This window comes from Pongo abelii, chromosome 1 (genome assembly GCF_028885655.2).
Source record: "Pongo abelii isolate AG06213 chromosome 1, NHGRI_mPonAbe1-v2.0_pri, whole genome shotgun sequence".
NCBI lineage: Eukaryota > Metazoa > Chordata > Mammalia > Primates > Hominidae > Pongo > Pongo abelii.
The window spans coordinates 100991872-101012482 of NC_071985.2; the positions used below are offsets into that span (position 1 = coordinate 100991872).

General features: G+C 41.6%; 1 protein-coding gene and 1 long non-coding RNA gene across 17 annotated transcripts; one reads left to right on the forward strand and one right to left on the reverse strand.

The window, feature by feature from the left end:
- Positions 1–1933: 1933 nt before the first annotated feature.
- LOC100438294 (large ribosomal subunit protein eL21-like) lies at positions 1934–20125 on the reverse strand. 16 transcript variants are annotated; one of them, XR_010141663.1, is made up of 11 exons: positions 19988–20125; positions 19562–19771; positions 18214–18517; positions 16621–16723; positions 13757–13992; positions 10213–10339; positions 9725–9775; positions 8728–8810; positions 6522–6662; positions 5652–5773; positions 1934–2392 (listed from the first exon to the last, which is right to left on the reverse strand). XR_010141663.1 is itself a non-coding variant. In XM_054528549.1 (10 exons), exon 2 carries the CDS (start codon positions 19327–19329, stop codon positions 18847–18849), a length of 483 nt encoding a protein of 160 aa, XP_054384524.1. In that variant the 5' UTR covers positions 19330–19771; positions 19988–20112; the 3' UTR covers positions 1934–2392; positions 5652–5773; positions 6522–6662; positions 8728–8810; positions 9725–10339; positions 13757–13992; positions 16621–16723; positions 18214–18339; positions 18441–18846. The 16 variants fall into 16 exon arrangements, 11 of the variants coding, with proteins under 11 accessions (XP_054384524.1, XP_054384520.1, XP_054384533.1 ...); XR_010141664.1 differs by having other exon boundaries at positions 8728–10339; positions 18214–18339; positions 18441–18517; XR_010141662.1 differs by having other exon boundaries at positions 9725–10339.
- On the forward strand, positions 10121–15472 carry LOC129049429 (uncharacterized). Its single transcript, XR_008512490.1, has 3 exons — positions 10121–10288; positions 13837–13907; positions 15353–15472. It is a non-coding gene; the product is annotated as an uncharacterized LOC129049429 (long non-coding RNA).
- Positions 20126–20611: the final 486 nt, after the last annotated feature.

A 20611-nucleotide genomic window follows, 5' to 3' on the forward strand; every position in this document is an offset into this window, starting at 1 on the left:
TAGGCCGGGTTCAAAAGGCCCTTCAATCATATGGAAATGAAACGTAACCTCCCACAAGGAAAAGGATTAACTCCCCCATTCAACCAGGAGACTTAGTCTTACTAAAAACTTAGAAAGAAGGGTCCCCCAAGAATCAATTACAACCAAAATGGAAAGGGCCCCTATCAGGCATTATTAAGCACTCCCACTGCTGTTAAACTCCAAAGTTAATTTTTTTTTTTTTTTTTTTAGATGAAGTCTTGCTCTGTTGCCCAGGCTGGAGTACAAAGGCTCGATCTCGGCTCACTGCAACCTCCACCTTCTGGGTTCAAGCAATCCTCCTGCCTCAGCCTCCTGAGTAGCTGGGATTACAGGCACGTGCCACCATGCTTGGCTAATTTTTTTTTTTTTTTGTATTTTTAGTAGAGACAAGGTTTCACTATGTTGGCCAGGCTGGTCTTGAACTCCTGACCTTGTGAAATGCCTGCCTCAGCCTCCCAAAGTGCTGGGATTACAGGCATGAGCCACTGTGCCCAGGCTCAAAGATTCTTACGAGTCCTCACAGATGTCAGAGGAAGATGCCATGACCTATACTTGCAAACTCCCAGAAGACTTAAAGCTATTGTTTTGCAAATGCACAGATAAATATTAATAACATGATGCTGTGGATGAACATGAAAGTTTTTCTCTTACTCCTAATTATAATGTTTTCTCTCTTACCGCTTTGCCCTGCTGATGGAATTCAATAAAGGAATCTCTACCAGCAGACACTTGGTTTTTACCCTTCCTAGGACCTTTAACAGATATCTTGTTATTACTAATCTTTGGTCCTTGCTTGTTTAACCTCCTTGTAAATTTTGTGTCTTCTAGATTACAATAATTCCATGTAAAGATGATGCTGGCACAAGGCTTTCAACCCATCCCCTCTTCTGACCCAGAAAATAAAGACATCCTGCCTTTGGGCCTTTTAGAACAGGTATCCAGAGAATTTACTTCTCCAATGCTAGGCAGGGTCTATGCCCATAACATCAGCAGGAAGCAGTTACAGAAGATGAACCTCCACCCTTCTGCAAGCCCCTTAATATTAAGGAGGAGTATATAATCTCTGATGGGGAAATGAGGTAGGAGAGCAGAAGGACTTATTTTCCAGTCACAACCCCATTGAAGAGAGCAGGATCTGGTCAAAACAGGGCACAGTGAAGAAGCCTGCTGAAACCAGCAGATGATGATGAAAGTGACCTCTAGTTGCTCTCACTGCTTATGAGCATAAAGACACTACCACTGGGACCATGGCCAGTTTACAAATGTCATGGCAACACACCTTGGCAATGGCCTGGAAGTTACTTTATATGGTTCTGGAAACTCCCTGCCCCTTTTCCAGAAAGTTCTGAATAACCTACCTCTTAATTGGCATGTAATTAAAAGTGGGTCTAAATACAACTAGCTAGCATCCCACAGGCACCAACTCTGGGCACACTGCCTATGGGCAGTGTTAGCCCTGCTCTGCAAGTAGCAGCACCAGTTCAATAAAAGTTGCTTTCTCTCACCAGCGGCTTGCCCTTGAATTCTTTCCTTGGCAAAGCCAAGGAAACTACAGTCTGGGAGAAATTTCTCAGGCTACAAACCAGTTTTGGGGCTCGCCTGTCCTGCATCACTATCATTGTTTCCTTGGGTTTCCCAGGAATGTACATGTGTGAGACTGCTGCCCTGCTTATAGATCCGTTTCCTTGCAGGAAACAGGAGTATCTTGCCTGGGGCTTCCAGAGTTGGAGATACATGTAGTTTCACTACTGAGTGCTAACATTTAATTTTGGAATCAAGTGATGCATTCAGACTGGTTGCTGTCATTCTGTGGTATACATGGAGTGAACACATTTGTGACTGAGTTTCCTGCTTTTAGCTGGAGCAAGAAAGTTTTATAATTGTGATTTGTCCAAAAAAATCAGGCAAGAGAATGTGTGTAAAATAAACTTTATTGACAGAGGTTTCTAAATGCTCATCCTTCAAGGAAAATGGACATATGCTGAAGAGCTGATAAACAGTCTACAGCAGTGTTATTCTAACTTAATCTTGATTCCAAGTCCTTGCCATTTTTCTCTAGCTGCTGTTGACTCCAGTTATATATAGGTTGGGGGAAAGGGGATTATCTATGGATCTAGGCATCACTGTCTAGATGCCTAGGGCAGTTATCACATTTGCAGGCTGAAGGGATGTGATTTCTACAATCAAACTATCCATTTGGAATACAAATCTGGAGTGGCTGTAAAATTTGCTTCTCAGAGATGGAGCTTTCAGATTTGGACTTTCAATTGTTCTGCTGTTTTAGTTTTTCTCATCAACTGGGGAACTGTTTGTGACTAAGCTTTGTTAAAAGTAGAGAAGAGCTTTCCATAGTTCCAACATTAGTTGTTACCTGAAACAAACAAAAACACACACACATACAATGAAACAATAATCTTTGGTGAGGTCTTGCTGATACATAACTGAGGCTGGAGTGAGAGCTAAGTGGTGATAAAGGCCAGGTGCAAACTGAGTGCAGCTAAGTGGATAATCTCTGGTAGTGAACTACAGTCTAGAAGAAGATAGTAATAATAGATTGAAAAGAAAGTCTCCTGAAATGAACTAGCTGGCCTGTGGTGTAGGACACAGGACCCCAGCCACCTTATGATTCTAAAAGCCTTGCTCAAAGCTGCTGCAGATGAGTTAGCTAGGTCTCCACCACCTCCATAATACTCCTCTGGAGAGAAATAAAGGTCTTTCACACCTCCCAGGAAGGGATTTGCTTAGCCTCAAATGTGCACATTCAGAAATAGCTTGTTATAAGAAAGAGAGGATAGTTTGCAGAGAAATAACCCTCCTAAGTCCACATCCTATTCCTTTTAAATAAGGGAGTGGTGCCAAGGGAAGAGCCCTAGAATGTCAAAGCCAACAGGGTGCTCAGATACCACCCAAGTACAGTTCCATCTTTGGCCATAAGGAGACAATGGTGTCAAGAGGCTAAGGCCATATGATCTGTAGGTGAAAAACCTGGGATGAGAATCAAGACCTCAACCTTTTTCCACTACATCACAGAGTTTAGGAGCAGTTAGAGGGAAGGCTTTAATCTGGAGAACACTAACAGGCTCTAGAGATTATTGGGTCATGGTGGCTGGGACAGAAATAAGGATTCACAGAAAGATGTTTATAGTCAATGTTCTTTTACAGTAAATGTTCTTTTGGGATTTTGCTTGATAAAAAGGCGGAGCAAAAGTGAAAACAATTTTATTTTCTTTCTTTCTTTTTCTTTTCCTTTCTTTCTTTCTTTCTTTTTTTTTTTTTTTGAGACAGTTTTGCTCTTGTTGCCCAGGGTGGAGTGCAATGGTACAATCTTGGCTCACCACAACCTCCACCCCCAGGGTTCAAGCAATTCTCCTGCCTCAGCCTCCCAAGTAGCTGTGATTACAGGCAGGTACCACCACGCCCAGCTAATTTTTTTTTTAATTTTTAAAAAAATTTTTAGTAGAGACAGGGTTCCTCCATGTTGGTCCAGCTGGTCTCAAACTCCCGACCTCAGGTAATCCTCCCAAAGTGCTGGGATTACAGGCGCGAGCCACCACACCTGGCCAAAAGTAAAAATTTTCTGATTGCAATTCTGAACAACTTATTGGTTGTGAAATCAATATAGTGGACTGCTTACTACTACAGGCTTTATTTAAATACTAGGAAGGGTGGATTACACATAATAAAAGGTTTTTAAAAAACAGATCACAAAGAATTATATATTTCTCACTGCATCTTGTGGTCAGAAAAGTTCGAGAAACTGCTCTACATAGGCAAATTATAGGTTCAATCTATCCATCTACCTCTTTTTGTCTTCTCTTTTTCTCCATGCTAGGCAAACAAGACCACGGAGAGAGGAAGGCAAATTCCATCAATGGGTGGGGTTAAGCCTTTTCTATGAGGTAGCTGCACATTTGGGACACTGCTATGCTGGCGACTTGACATTCTAGTAGATAGTTGGTCCTTTTCATCTTTAGCCACATGTTAAAATTACTTGGGAGCTTTTTAAGACGACTAGTGGCTTCTACCCACCTGGAAGCATTTATATCAGAATCTCTATGTGTAGAGTCCAGGCACTTAGTTAAAACCTCACCAGGCTTTATAATATGACAGAATGGTTTAAAGCTACTGAGTAGACCCACCCTATTTCCCACCATTCTCTGTTTCTCTTTCACCATAGGCTTCTTTCCCATGAGAAAGTAAAGATTTTAGTCTCTCTTTTCACAGTCCAAAGTAAATCAGTATCTTTCTCAATTGGACTTCCAAGGCAAAGATTTCTTTCCATTTACCTATCTGGATTTTTACAAAGTTGGCCTCTGGATTCCCTTTTCCCAAAGCTAATTCACCACAAAGGCACCCCTCAAGTCAAGGAGCTGGGCTTTCATACACCTGCACCTGTCAATCATGGGTAAATACTTTGCAGGCAGGGTTGCTGGGTGCTGTGGGATTGACATAAACTCCCAGGTATTGCCAGCTCTGAGCCTCAGGCAAGCTTGTGACTAAGTGATTCCAGTAGTCTGAGGACAGTCCTTACTCAGAAGGGTCTTTGGAAGCAAAAGCAAACATAGGCATGAGAGGGTAAAAAAAAAAAAAAAAAAATCCCATGTGATCTTGGCTTATACCTAATAGAACTTGTGCAAGAATGGATATTAAGGTGGGTACTGTACACAGCAGAGCTTAGTAAATACCAAGTCTGGAGTTTAAGGGATAGGCTGAAGAGATTTTGCAGGTTTGTAAACATTTTTGCCAATTTGAACATACTTTTGTTTGCGTTTGGTTTTTTTCCTCAGTGGTAAGAGCTAGGCACAATAAGGTAGCTAGGATATTATAATTTCAATCAATAAATTTGTATTTTGCCAAGGACCAAGATGAACTATGATGATTTCAATTTTTTAGTACTTTATTTTCATCAGTTTGAAAATTAGGACTTTTGCTCTTTTTTGGCTCGTGGCACCTTTTTGGTTTTCACACTTTCTCAAAGACCAGTAACTTGGAATCTAAATTATGATTGCTTATTCTTTCAGTATTCTAGGGGAAAGTTGATTTAATCTTGACAAAATGTATTCAGTTAAAATAATTGTTCTCTTAAATCTTTTCTTTCTTTCTTTTCTTTTTCTTTTTCTTTTTTTTTTTTTTTGAGATGGAGTCATGCTCTGCCACTCAGGCTAGAATGCAGTGGCACAATCTTGGCTCGCTGCAACCTCTGCCTCCTGGGTTGAAATGATTCTCCTGCCTCAGCCTCCCGAGTAGCTGGGACTACAGACACGTGCCATCATGCCCAGCTAAGTTTTGTATTTTTAGTAGAGACTGTGTTTCACCATGTTGTTCTCTTAAATCTTTTCACCTTTTAAGTTTGTCCTTCTCTTCTCCAATTTGCAATAGTGGAGTGTGGCTTGCACCGAAATACTGTATTTCTCAGAGCTACTTATTCCTGGAGCCTGGCAGTCTGGGGGCCTGGAGAGGGTGCGTCTAGAAAGCAGCCCTCTCTAAGTTGAGAATAACTATGAGAATTGTGGGTTATAAGGTTTTGAGCAGCTCTGGCCTCCCTGTCCTCTTTTGTTTCTACAGTGGAGTGTGGCAAGAGAAGGGACCCATCTGAGAGTGACTTCATATTGTGGCCTTTCACCACTTACCTCTGGAAATTTGATTCAGGCAAGTCGGGGGAGTCTCGGGTATTCTTCTCTGAGAACTCTGTTTTCATTATACAGCTGGACAATGGAATCTATGATCTGCCTGTAGAGGTTAGAGGTGCATCCTGTTCCAGGAAATAATTACAATTTAGGCAAGTTATACACGTTTGCTTAAGAGAATGCTTTCTGCACATTTCATGTTCTTCCTCTCTATCTTAGCCTAGGGAAAAAACCGTGGAGGGCTGGAACTTTAGTGTGATGGGGTGGAAGCTTAATTTTCACATGATTCTCAACAAATGCCAGCACATCACATGTATTATCATGTCCAATGGCTGCAATATGAAGGAGGCTTTTCCAAAATAGTTGCTGCTTTGGTATGGGAAGGGACCTGGTTACGGTTCTTCTGGCCCAGCACAATGTTATGAAATGATGGCCTCTGTGTGAGAGCAATCTAAGAGGAGGGGGGTTGGAGAGAACCACCTTGGGGTGGTAAAATGAAGAGTAACCGAGACATAAGGGAAGCTGATGAGGATGGCAGCAGAGGAGACTCTCATTCTGCTACATGAGGTGCTCAGAAACCTGGGTTCTACTGAATGCCAATCACGTAAGAAGCAGAGAGACAGCAGGCAGTGTACAGCAGCAGACAGAAAACAGCAGACAGCTTAGGAATCACAAGAATGATTTTAGAGGTAGATACCTCTAAGATGGAGGCAAATCTTTAAGCCTATTTATTTACCTATGAATAGGAATGATAGTAGCTGCCCTACCTCTCTAGCTGGGACATTTGTAATCAATAAGTGAAGTAAAGTATGTCAAAGTGCTTGAAATCTATAAAACTCTGCCCCAGTCACACTCCTTTAGAAAAATACATACTGCCAGAAGCAGGCCGACTTGGGCCTCTCCTACCATTTTCTTCATCAAAGCTGCTGAGATGATGTTCAAGCTTTTCTCACAGGCAGTTGTTGATGAAAAGGGTCTCCTTCAGGTGCTGCCGCTGGCTCTGGATCTCATCTTCTGCAACCATTCCACCAGGACATGGAATGAGATGGGAAATGAAGATGCTGATCACTAAAGGGGTAGTCAGGGGCCTCTCATCAAGATCCCTGCCTTTCACCATTCTTTTGCCAACTTCATCTTCTCATCAGGGAACATAAGGCAACTTTCTTTAAGAGCTTTTAAGGTTTCAAACAAAGCATGGCCAAGTGCTAAGCAAACTCCACAGGGATGCCTCCCACATGGAGATATGGGAAGTATAAGGCAGGTTGACAGGAGGTGGGAAAACGCTGAAGGTCTCTGAGTAGGGCTTTTCTAGCACTAGGAAAGGTATGACCACCTCCTTGAGATGACTTATAGGTATTAGGGAATATCCTCTTCTCTACAAAATCTCTCTCCTGAACATATTTTGTTGTTGTTGTTGTTTTTTGATAGAGTCTCATTCTGTCACCCAAGCTGGAGTACAGAGGCACCATCCTGGCTCAGTGCAACCTCCGTCTCCCAGGTTCAAAGGATTCTCATGCCTCAGCCTCCCAAGTGGCTGAGACTACAGGCATGCACCTCTATGCTTGGCTAATTTTTGCATTTTTAGTAGAGACAGGGTTTCAGCATGTTGGCCGGGCTGGTCTCGAACTCTTGACCTCAAGTGGTCCACCCACCTAGGCCTCCCAAAGGGCTGGGACTATAGGTGTGAGCCACCGTGCCCAGCCCTGAACATCTTTAACAGATGGTAAAGACCTTCTTCTGCACCTTATTGTGAAATTGGAAAGAGAAACAAGGATACCTTTGTCAGAAGATGGTATGACTAATTAAAGCCACATACTTACACCCATCACTGACAGAATGACAAGCCTAATATGGTTTATATTACTATGAAAGCTCAATGAGTGAATTAATACAATCTCTTTTTATTGCATAGAAGAGTATATAAAGCATATAATCTCCTAACAATCCAAACTTTTGCCCCCAAAGTGAAGTCAAACATTCAAGTAAGGGAGAGGAGATATAGGTCAAGGTTTTAATCTATACTCACACCAGTGAGGCTACCAACACAAAGGGCTCTTATATAGTTAATGAAGCTCCAATGGCTAGCATGGAGTTATTCTGGGAAGAGGGCATGCTGGTGGCTTTGCTCTTAGATTCAGCCTTTTCTCCAGCAGATAGCCTCGTTGTTTATTTAGATGGAATTACAACACTGAGACTAAACTAACAGATGTCTTAAAAATACCTTGGTGCTGTACAAAGATTGAGAACCCTGGCTATTTACCAAAGGGTTGCCAAGATCAAAGTCTTGTCTTTGTGGAAATCCCCTGATATTCCAGTAGTCAGATGGAACCTTATGGGAAAGCAAGCATCTGAGGGGAGATGGAGACTGGAGCTTGAAACCCAGGAACCATTATAACTGCACCTCCAAACATATGGACAAGCCTGCCAACATTCTTTGGATGGCTAGAAGAGCTTGGGAAAACTGTTCAGGAACTATAATTATCAGGAATATTTCAGGAAGGCTGGATGCAGTGGCTAACATCTGCAATCCCAGCACTTTGGGAGGCAGGGGTGGGTGAATTGCTTGAGCTCAGGAGTTTGAGGCCAGCCTGGGCAAAAAGGCAAGAACCTGTCTCTACCAAAAGGCAAAAAAATAGCCAGGAGTAGTGGCATGCATCTGTGGTCTCAGCTACTCAGGAGGCTGAGGTAGGAGGGTCATTTGACCATGGGTTGTAGGTTGTGGTGAGCCGAGATCATGCCACTGCACTCTAGCCTGTGTGACAGAACAAGAGACCCTGTCTCAAAAAATATATATATTTCAGGAAAGATAAGATGTCCCATTTTAAAAAGAAGATCTGTTAAACGGATTTGTACATGTGCGGCAGTAGTGGCAGATAGTCTGCCTTACCCACCAGGGACCTGTACTTGAGACTTGATCCCAGAGCTGTGTTCAGCCTAATCACTTTTTTAAAGTGAATGTTTAGGGCCTGCCTGCAGAGAATAACATCTCTCAGTTTAGACAGAGGTGGTGAGCATGTAGAATGTAGGAGCTACTGAGAGATTGATGGAGCTTTATTTTTCTTATCAAAGGAGCACTTACTGGCTATATCCACAGCAGAGGGGTCTTCCTGTGCATCAAAGAGGAAGGCATTGCTGCTGGGAAGCTGGTGGGAGTCATGGCAGCTGGAATGAGTCAGATACTGTTCATCTAGTGAGTCCTCCAGGACTTCATCCATTTCTTCCTCCTGGACCTCCCTCTTGAGCCAGGTGGAGTAGGCAAGACAAGGTATTAAACCAAGGCAGCCTGGAACCACAGCTTCAGAGCTAGTTCTGATCTGAAGCTCATGGAAGAGGCACCAAACCCAAAGGGACCATCACATCAAAGAGGAAGTATACAGTCCACTTTTGACTGGGAGTAGAGTGTGCCTAGAGTTAGTATAGAAGTGAAAACAGCAAGTGATCAGTGCATTGACCTCATAACACACAGATAAGGCAGCAGCCTCAACAACTACTCTACAATATGCTCAGGGCACACAGGACACACAGTGACCCATACTATTGGCTTCAAAATGCTGTGTTCAAATTTTATTTAATATGATGTGGAGTGGTCCATTGAATACTGGCTCTTGAGACAATGCAACCTCCCAGGGCTTTTGCAGATTTTAGACCCCTAGCTCTAAATGCTTGGTATGGTTTCAATTTAGTTTTCAAGGTAAATTTCTGGCTATAAAATATCTGCCAACATAATTCAGGACAACTGTGCAGAAACCAGATAGGCATCTCACTTTGGTTTGTAACCCTATAGGTTTTAAAGATACAGAAACAAGGGATTCCTGGTTAGTTTACTTTTCGGTAAGACTGACTAGTTAACTAAGTGTGAGAAATTACTAGAAACTAGGAACCAATACAAGAATTGCAAAGAGAACAGAGAACCATTTTTAAAAGGACACATTGTATAATCAGTCAACAAAAAAAGGAACAATCAGCAGTTTCTGCTTTTTCTAGATCTGGGATCTTTCACCTCTTGAGTCCTTGCTTCTGGAATTCTCTCTAGATTTGGTCAGTCCATTATCAGCCCCTTCATCATTTAGAGTTACCTGGGAGCCAGTGGCTTTTCCTGTCTTCATTTTTCTTACCGTTGTGATTTTCTGCAAACCAAAATTAGAAAGAGCTACTCAGAAATTAAGCAGGTCCCATTTCACACATTGCACACATGGGGCCTATATGATCAGGGACATAACACTTTACACGTGTGTTCAGAATGCTCTGTGAGAATTATTGCAGGAGGCCTCAGGTTGTGTCTTTAGAGAAGTGGTGTGGCAGGCTTGCCTGAGCCCACTGGACAGGGTGTTCCTGATGTGGTGAATCATCACCATGATGTCAGCTGCCTGAAGCAGAGCAAAAAGTTTAAAATGTCTATTGTTCCCCAGCTCAAAGAATACTTGCCTGGCTGCCCTTTGCACTTCTCCAGTTGTAACCTTCCTTCCTGCTACAGGCTGGTTGCCAGACCGTGACTGTTTGTCCCATTGGTACTCACACACAGAACCTGCTCCAGTCTCTGAGAGGACAAATAGCCCTGTCCTACCTCTACTCCAAAACCAGAGGACTGCTCAGGTGCCTTCAAGTCTGTCCCTGTTGTGCTTCCTCAGATGTTCTTGAGGGTAATTCTTTTTTTTTTCTTCTCAGTTTGTTAGTGAGCATTGGGGTTGATTCTATGAAAAATATTCCAGTATAAATCAACTTTTCTAACACCAGCTTCTACTATATACAGTGCCTGAACTAACCCCAAAAGATTTGGACAGTTTATTGGGACCTGAAAATAAATAAATAAATAACCCTGAAAGAGAAATACACTCATGAACATTAAGATACTACTTCAACTGATCTGTACAGCAGCTGTGGAATTATGATTTGACCCACTTTACAAATGAGGAAACAGAAATTCAAGAAGGATCAATCACTTGCACAAAGTTAGTAAATACGGTGCTGAGACTAGAGCCTAGGTAATGCTGATTCTTAGCCCATGGGTCTTCCCATTCTAACAAGTTGCCTTCTGTCATACTCTTCTTTCTGACCACAAAGATGGAATGGAGACTTCTGCTTCTGGCCAATTTGGAGTAATAAGGACCTGATTTGTCCTCCACCTTAAACAACTAAGAAACTGGAAAAAGTATTTTAAACTCTAGCTTCAACATTGGATATAGTGCAGTACTATAATAAAAAAAAGAGGTGAGCCCTATGATTGCTCCAGTTTGCTGCCTGAGATAGAGCAGGGAGGGAGGACCCAGGCAGAGCCTGGTAGTAAGTTTGAAGAAGTCAGGGTGGCTAGACACCACAGGACAGACTAGAGACTAGGTTGCTGCACAGATAGAATGTCTTGGATATCTGTCTTCAATCTTCAGCTAAGTACTGATTAGTACATGTATTTGAGGAAATTATGCAAAGCAGGGCAAAGAACTTCCCAAAAGGAATAATCTCTGTAGCTCACACAGAGCTTGCAACACTTGGTGTTTCCATCATCTAGAGTGAAAATCCCTTTTAACAGAGGGAGCATTGGTTAGAACAGGAGTCCCCAACCCCCAGCACTGGTCCATGGCCTGTTAGGAATGGGGCTGCACAGCAGAAGGTGAGCAGCCAGTGAGAAAGCATTACCACCTGAGCTCAGCCTTCTGTCAGATCAGCGATGGCATTAGATTAGCATTGGAGCACAAACCCTATTGTGAACTGTACATGCCAGGGATCTATGCTGCATGCTCCTTATGAGACTCTAACTAGTGCCTGATGATCTGAGGTGGAACAGTTTCATACTGAAAACACCCAATTCCCAACCCCTACCACCTCACCCCCACCTTGTCTGTGGAAAAATTGTCTTTCATGCAACCAGTCCCTGGTGCCAAATCTGTGGGAGATCACTGGCTTAGAATCTTCAAAAGATTATTGCCCCCAATGTAAACTATGGACTTTGTGTGATAATGACATGTCAATGTAAGTTCATCAACTGTAACAAATGTGCCATTCTGGAGAGAAATGTTGATAGTCTAGGAGGATATGCATGTGTGGAGGCAGGGGGTATATGGGAACTTTTTGTACTCCCTGCTCAATTTTGCTGTGAATCTGAAACTACTCTAAAAAATAAGGTCTAGTCTCTTAAAAGTCATTTTGCCTCCATAGTGGGAAAAAAATAGCTGTTGACTAATAGCTGCTCTTATCCTGCCTAAAAAAATTAAAAAGCCAGCTTGAAAAGATGAAAATTGTTTTTAAGTAACTTTATTGTATACCAAAACAAAGCTAAAAGAATTTTAACACAAAATGCAAAAAAATCCAGCACTCAATAAGTTACAATTTGCAATGTCTAACCCCAAATCAAATAATGTTAGGAATGCAGAGAGACAGAAAACTATAATCCATGAAAAGAAGCGGAAAAAAAATCAATCTACATAAACTGACTTAGAAAGGACACATCAGGTGAGAATTAAAAAACAATAAAAAGGACACAGATGACAGAATCTGTAGACAAGCACACTGAAACAAATATAACTACATTCCTTGTATTAAAGAAGCTAGGCCGGTGTGGTGGCTCATGCTTGTAATCCCAGCACTTTGCAAGGCCAAGGCGGGTGGGTCACCTGAGGTCAGGAGTTTGAGATCAGCCAGGCCAATGTGGTGAAACCCTGTCTCTCTGAAAAATATGAAAATTAGCTGGGTGTGGAGGCACGTGCCTGTAACCCCAGCTACTCAGGAGGCTGAGGCACATGAGGCACAGGAATCACTTGAACCCAGGAGGTGAAGGTTGCAGTGAGCCAAAATCTCACCACTGCACTTCAGCCTGGGCAACAGAGTGAGACTCTGTCTCAAAAAATAGAATAAAATAAAATAAAGAAGCTAGAGCAAAATATGAAATGATGAAGAATGACATAGACATAAATTAAATTTAGATGAAAAATGAAGTTTGAGATGAAAATACACTGGATAGGATTAACAGCAGATTAGATGCCGCTAAAGAAAGATTAATCAATTCCAAGACATGGAAATAGAAAGAAACAAAGAGAGAAAAATAGATACAACAAAAATGAACAGACCATTAGTCAGCTGTGGTAAAATTTCAAAGCAGCTAATACAAATATAACTGGAGTCTTTGAAGGAGAGGATAGAGAGAAAGAATAGAATATACATTATATATATTTGATGTATATATGCCAAATATAATATATCGTATATGCCATAGATAAGACTATATATGTCATTATTATTCAAATTTGATGAGAACTATAAACATGCAGATGCAAGAAACTAAATAAAGTAAAACAATATGTAAAAGATAAAACTATACAAGGTCTTATCTTAACCAAACTGCTTCAAACCAGTGATAAACAGAAAATCTCAAAAGCGGCCAGAGAAAAAAGACATATTATGTACAGAGGAACAAAAATAAGAATTATGGCAGACTTCTTGTTGGAAACAATGTAAGCCAGAAGACAGTGGAATATCACTTTTCAAACACTTTTTAAAAACACAAACTGTCAACTAGAATCCTACATCCAGTAAAAATATCTTCCAGAAATGAAGGTGAGTTCTTATGCTCATCAAGATGAAGTAATCCACTATACTCTATCTCTCTTACTGATTGAAACTAAGAACTCTCAGGCCAGGCACAGTGGCTCATATCTGTAATCCCAGCATTTTGGGAGGCCACAGCAGGTGGATCACTTGAGCTCAGTAGTTCAAGACCAGCCTGGGCAACATGGAGAAACCCCGTCTCTACAAAAAATACGAAAATTAGCCAGGCGTGGTGGCACACACCTGTAGTCCCAGCTACTTGGGAGGCTGAGGTGGGAGGATTGGTTGAGCCCAGGAGGCACAGATTGCAGTCAGCCAAGATTGTGTCACAGCACTCCAGCTTGGGTTAGAGAGCAGACTCTGTCTCATAATAAAAAACAAAACTCAGAACTCTTGAAAGAATATGAAAAGTGATTACCTGAGTGCTCTAAAGAGAAAACAATAGAATGCAGATTAAGGACCACAGTCAAAACTAAAATAAAATCTACAATGGAGATAACTTTGCATTTTCTCTCCCCACTTTGGGGCACTTGGGAGGAGCTAAGGGTCTTTAGAGCCTGTAGCCAACTTACCTGTGGCAACTTTTCTGATAAGGATGTCTGTCAGCTGGCTTCCTTGTACCAGTTGCTCACAGAATCTCTGTCTCTGGTAGTAGGCAATGCCAGTGTTCCTGAGAAGGCCCTCAAAAGACTTGACTGTGTTCTTCACATGCTGGATGAAAAGGTAGCAGACACCTCTCCCTTCCTGTATCTTCTGTCATAAGTGGGTCAGTTCTTCAGCCTGAGCCTGAATTAAGGGATCATGTATCCTAAGGTGGGAAAGAAGAGTAAAATGTAAGAGGGAATGTAGTGAATAAGAGGGTATAGAAGTTTCAGAGGAGAGATCTCTTAGAATCCCTGTAAGGAACTCCCAAGTTGAATTCTTTTTTTTCTTTTTTTTTTTGAGATAGAGTCTCACTCTGTCACCCAGGCTGGAGTGCAGTGACATGATCTCAGCTCACTGCAACCTCCGCCTCTGCCTCCGCCTCCCAGGTTCAAGCAATTCTCTTGCCTCAGCCTTCCAAGTAGCTGGGACTACAGGTGCCCACCACCATGCCAGGATAATTTATATATTTTTTGTAGAGATGGGGTTTTGCCATGTTGGCCATGCTAGTCTCGAACTCCTGACCTCAAATGATTCGTGCACCTTGGTGTCCCAAAGTGCTGGGACTACAGGCATGAGCCACCACATCTGGCCCAAGATGAATTCTTGTACAAGTTGTGTGACTTGCCTGTGGCAGAAGGAATGAAGAAACAGCCTTGGGTTTGTCTGTTATTTTACTAACTTTGCTTTAAAAAGATGCCCCTTTGGTTCCTCACTTTAGCCCAAGTACATTTTCATACAATATACATCAAGCATTATGCAGTAACTGGCAGAAAAAAAAAAAAGCCAGATTCAAAAGTGTTGGGCAGGTACCTCTGGTATTAATTGAAAGTTAAAAAGAAAAATCAGTGAAAAGGTCAAGAAGGGCAGTATTCTTTTGAATGACATGAAGATAGACCATAATCAGTAAGAAGACAGTTAAAACTAAAGTTCCAGCTAGGCGCAGTGGCTCACGCCTGTAATCCCAGCACTTTGGGAAGCCAAGGCAGGCAGATCACCTTAGGTCAGGAGTTTTGAGACCAGCCTGACCAACATGGTGAAACCCCATCTCTGCTAAAAATACAAAAATTAGCTGGTGTGGTGGTGTGCATCTGTACTCTCAGCTCCTTGGGAGGCTGACCTAGGAGGATCGCTTGAACCTGGGAGGTGGAGGTTGCAGTGAGCTGAGATCACACCACTGCACTCTAGCCTCGGAAACAGCGTAAGACTCCATCGCAAAAAAAAAAAAAGTAATGTTCTGAGTAGTAATTTCATTACTCTATATGGGATTTCATTGTTGTCTAATTATTGTTCAAATATTTCTCATGGTGATATGGTTTGGCTCTGTGTCCCCACCCAAACCTCATGTTGGATTGTAATCCCCAATGTTGGGGGAGGGACCTGCAGGAAAGTGACTGGATCACGGGGGCGGATTTCCCTCTTTCTGTTCTCGTGGTAGTGAGTGAGTTCTCATGAGGTCTGGTTGTTTGAAAGTGTAGCACCTCCCTCTTTGCTCTCTCTCTCTCTCCTGTTCTGGCCATGTGAAGACCATGCCTGCTTCCCCTTCGACTTCTGCAATGATTGTGTTTCCTGAAGCCTGCCCAGAAGCAGAAGCCTGTACAGCCCACAGAACCATGAGCCAATTAAACCTCTTTTCTTTATAAATCACCCAGTCTCAGATACATGTTTATAGCAGTGTCAGAATGGACTAATACACATGGGTTCCAATGTAGAGTGTGAGCCCTGTGAGTCTAAAGACAGTGCCACCTATTACTCAACTTACAGCACCCAGTAGTATGTATACACATACAAGTAGTTATTCAGTTAATGTTTAGAACCATGTAATCCCAGAGCTGGACTGAACATTTACAGTTATCTACCCTATCTAATGCTTGAATTTTCTCCCTGCTATTCTTCTAAGTAGTTACCTGCAGGTCCTCTTTCAAACTCTATTCCATAGAGTTACTAGAAAGTGTCAGGGGAAGTAAAGACACATACTGGGGAGAAACAGGGGCTCCAGAATTATCCCCCCTTCAATCAAATATCTCTGCTTTGGTGAGTTTTATACATTTGAGCTTCTATGATTTCATTTCAACAAAGGATTAAAAGAAGTTTCAAATACTACAATCTACCTTATGTCTGAAACCCTCTAAGGATAGTCAATGCTGGTCCTGAGTGAATTACTAATTCATTTTCCACACAACAGCTGCTCAATCATCTATCTACCCAATAACCCTACCAGTTAATACTCCACCTAGTATAATACTTTTTTTAAAAAGTTTGGAGGAGAAACTTTCTTATCATGAAAGGCACTTTGGAAAGTTTGAAAATATCTGTTATAGAGAATGTTAATGACAATCACCACGTCTATAAATGGGAACAAATATAATACTTGCAGAAAATAGTTGTTCAGAGTTTTATATGTGTTAGAGATGGTTTTAACTACTTGCAGTTGTGCATTTAATATTCATAACCCTCTAAGGTAGATACTGTCAGTATTTCTATTTTATAAATGAGGTAGCCTAGGTTAATGACATGCAGAAAAGTGCAGTAAATTTGACCAAGGACACACAAATAGAAGCCACATTGCTAGTATTCCAACGCAGGCAGCTGTCTCCATTTTACTAATATGCTCTTTAATGGAAAACCCTAGAGACCTATCTAGACCATAGCCTCATTATGTATTAGTCTAGTTCTGTGCCTGCCTCATACATTTCTACCCTTCTCCTTGCACAAATTTGCTCTTTGTTCTACCTGCCTGAGCTGCCCCACTTCAAACAGTATTTATACACTTCCCACAGAGGTACCTCCTTACCGGAGCCTTGCAGCTGGCCTCGGCAATTTCGCCAGCTCCCTCTCCTGAAACTGCAGCTCCTCCTCCAGCACAGATTCTATAAGGTCTTTGCACTCTTCACACTCTGAGAAAAGACAGACATGCCTGCATCATGGAAGGGTGGACATGCTGCTGTGGTCACTGCCTGCAGGGCAGGAGGCAGGGTCTATCTCAAGGATAAAAGTATCCCCAGTACCAGGCTTTACACTGGGATTTCCATATCTTTATTCCTCAGTCTCTCAACTACTCCCTGTTTTAGAGATGAGGAAAGAAAAGCCCACAGGCCGATAAAGTAACTTGACAAGATGATTCAACTGGAATGAAGCAGTCAGAATTCACATCCCATGGGGTCTGACTCCACATCTTTTTCTTTTCTTTTCTTTTCTTTTTTTTTTTGAGATGGAATCTCACTTTGTTCCCCAGGCTGGAATGCACTGGCACGATCTCAGCTCACTGCAACCTCTGACTCCCAGGTTATTCTCCTGCCTCAGCCTTCCAAGTAGCTGAGATTACAAGTGTGCTCCACCACACCCTGCTAGTTTTTGTATTTTCAGTAGAGACAGGGCTTCACCATATTGGCCAGGCTGCTCTCGAACACCTGATCTCAAATGATCCGCCCACCTTGGCTTCCCAAATTGCTGGGATTACAGTAAGTGAGCCACTGCACCCGGCCATGACTTCAAATCTTAAGGCCAATTCACCAAGGCTTACAGCCTCTTAAGTAAAACATGAACATAAGGGCATGAAATAATGACTTCCTGTGTGTTTAGGAAGATACTAAGAACTGTAGGACTGATGGTTCTCCTGTTTCAAGAGTTTCAATAATTCAAAAATATTTCAAAGATTTAAACATTTATCTGTATACAACTGTGTAAAACTGTATATGGAGGAGAAAGATCCAAATGATATATGCCCAAATTCTAATAGTGTTTTAAAGGGAGAACCAACACATAGTGTTTGTCATGGTACTGTTGCAGTAGGTTTTTAAGAATTATCATCATATGATCATCACCACTATCCAAAGAGATAGTTCCTACTCTCTTACCATTACAGATGAGAAAACTGAGGCACAGTGATGATAAGTTAGATTTGAACCCAGGAAATTTGGCCCTAGGGTATATGCTCTTTAATCACTGCACAATAATACCTTTATACTAAGGTCTTAGGTAATATCTTTCTTCTTCTCTAGCTTGAGAAATATTTTTCCTACAATTATAATGAATGAAGTTTTTTTTTTAAACTAGTTTTTCCACAAACCAAAGCTCATCTTTTCACTTCTTTCATAAGTGGGCTTTTGGCTTTACTTTTCTATGACAATAAGTTAGACAGCAACTTTTAAGCACCCCCCACACAATGATTTATTTAAAAATAATTGTAGAAATTGGAAAGCAAACTCAATTTCAATGTTAACCAGAATCCTCTTCTAATATCCCTGTTCCTCTCATGCCCTTGTTCCCATGTTTCCTTGTCATTATAGCTTCCCCCTTCCCCGACTATTAGTAACAGGTTTGGGATTTTACAGTGGATTTAAAAATGTGAGAGCTAACTGTGGAGAGGAAAGAGTCAGCCCCTAACCTGGCCTGGCCTTCTGCTGAGAATGGCAGTCTGTTCCACTTGGCCTTGTTCTCCTTTTGGCCATATGTCTCATAGCTCTGATCCTGGACATCAACCTGCAGTTGCTTGCTGTCTGTAAAGTTGATACTCAGAGAGAGACAGAAAGGGTGTTTGTTACAAAGTCTCTGATTTTTCTGGAAATACCCTCAATCTAACCAGAACATGAGGAATGGCTTATCTGAACTTACGTGGGAAGAGAATCTTGATCCAGGTATCACAAAGAGTTTTCTCCATGTCTGCTATTGAAGTTTGCATCTCCACATACCTGTGACTCAGTTGAGAATAGGTAGTTTTAAGTTCCTTCAAGGCAGATAGTGTATACTATCACTTCTTTCATCCCTGGTGCTGTTGGCACAGTGCTTTGCAAATGGGTGCTCTTAAAAAAGTTTAAATAGAATCCTGAGATGTTTTAACCAACAGTGATGTTACATGTTTGTAGAATCTGATATTCATTGCTGAGAAGGGAAAGACAGTTTCATGCCTAAACCAAGGTTTTAGTCTCTATTCCTCACTACACTCGCCCTGCAAACTTTACACCTTTTTTTTTTTTTTAATAGCCCAGCGGTCCTTTATTTTTTTTTTTTTTAACACCTATTATGCCATGAATTCATAGAGAATAGGTTCCAGCAGCTCAGGCTCCTTCCCATTGGTTCTCACAAACTGTGCTTCTCTGGGTGGAGCAGGCTGGTGCTTTAGTTGAACCCAGGTACCTTTCTCTTTGGCTCCTTTCTTTTTCTGATCATTTTCCTTCATGCGTTTCAGGAAGCTATCTCGGCTCTTAGAGTGCTTAATGTGCTCAATACACACATTAATTCTCTTGGCAAGAATCTTGCCCTTAACTTGTTTGTTTACAACAATGCCAACAGCATGCTGGGTAACATTGTAGACTCTTCCAGTTTTGCCATGGTAACACTTGTGGGGCATTCCTTTTTGAACAGTACCCATTCCCTTGATGTCTACAATATCACCTTTCTTATAGATTTGCATATATGTGGCCAAAGGAACAACTCCATGTTTTCTAAAAGGCCTAGAGAACATATATCGGGTGCCTCTCCTCTTTCCCTTTGTGTTCGTCATTTTGGCGAATTACTGGAAGATGGTGGTTCCGGCCGAAAGGAACTTTACACCTTTGTGCCTCAGTTTTTCTGTCCTTGGCAAATTGAGAGTAAAATGCCCACTTCTACCTTTCTGGGAGTGCAGTTAGGATAAAATTAATTTTGATAGAGAATAAAGTCTGCAGTGTTTCATTTCACAGAGGAAAGATGGACATCATTTATCACTTTGGTGACCATGCCCCTATGGGACCTACTATATTTCTGCAGGCGATTGGCCAGGGAGTAGGCAGTAGCTTTGGTTGTCAGGAATTTCTCTGTGAGGTCTCAGAAGTTCTCTTTGCACTTTTCCAGTTCAGAGCGCAAGTACTGATTGGTTTCCAGGATGCTCATTTCTGCCCTTGGACAAAAACAAGCGGTGGGAGATACTGCCATGATGAAGCTTGTGGAGGAAGTAGAATCAGAGCCTAGGGAGAATAAACCCAGACAAATAATAAATTAAAAACAAATGCATGGATTATGGTAATGGTTGCACTACTTGGGTAAATTACTAAAAATTATTGAACTGTACAATTATAATGGGTAAGTTTTATAGCATGTAAATTATACCTCAATAAAATTTCTTTATATTAAACAAAGGAGTTAAATGAGTCAAAAGAAAGCAGATCTGATTCATAACTTACTTTTGGGATAAACTTCTTCAGCATCCCACAACTCTGAGAATCCTTAGCCACAAAAACAAGGCACAAGGTGCCTAAGCTTAGACTCCAAGGTACTGTCTGTGGTTCAGACTCTGATAAGAATGCCCGCGGTAAGACCCAGTGCCAGATAATGGTCTGGAGTCACAATCAGAATTAGAAGGTGGGGATGTCATGGAATATTAGGATCTCTGCCTTCCAGGTGTCTAGGCCATGTGGAAACACAGGTCTCTTCTGAAGGTCACCACCAATGGAGAGCACTGCCTCAGCAGTCATTCTCAGTATTTGTATACCCTTGTGACAATACCACAGGCCTATCTCTTTCTAAAATTCAACCATATTTTCATTGTTTATTATTGCAAATGCATAGAAAACATCAAGGAATACATATTTCCCCAAGTTCTATCATTGTCTTAACAACTGTCATGAAGTCATTTTCTTTCTAATGAAAAATTTAACAGTTTTTTGGTGTTCTTCTTTGGTTCTCCAGTTTTCCACATCATTTATATTGTAAGAAAAAAATCCTGAATATTCTGCTTGATGTGTGAATAATTGATTTATATGGATTTAGAGGCCAGGTGCAGTGGTTCACACCTGTAATCCCACCAC

Excerpts from the sequence above, each read along its gene's own strand:
- LOC100438294 (XM_054528549.1), bottom strand. The coding sequence starts at position 19,329 with ATGACGAACACAAAGGGAAAGAGGAGAGGCACCCGATATATGTTCTCT.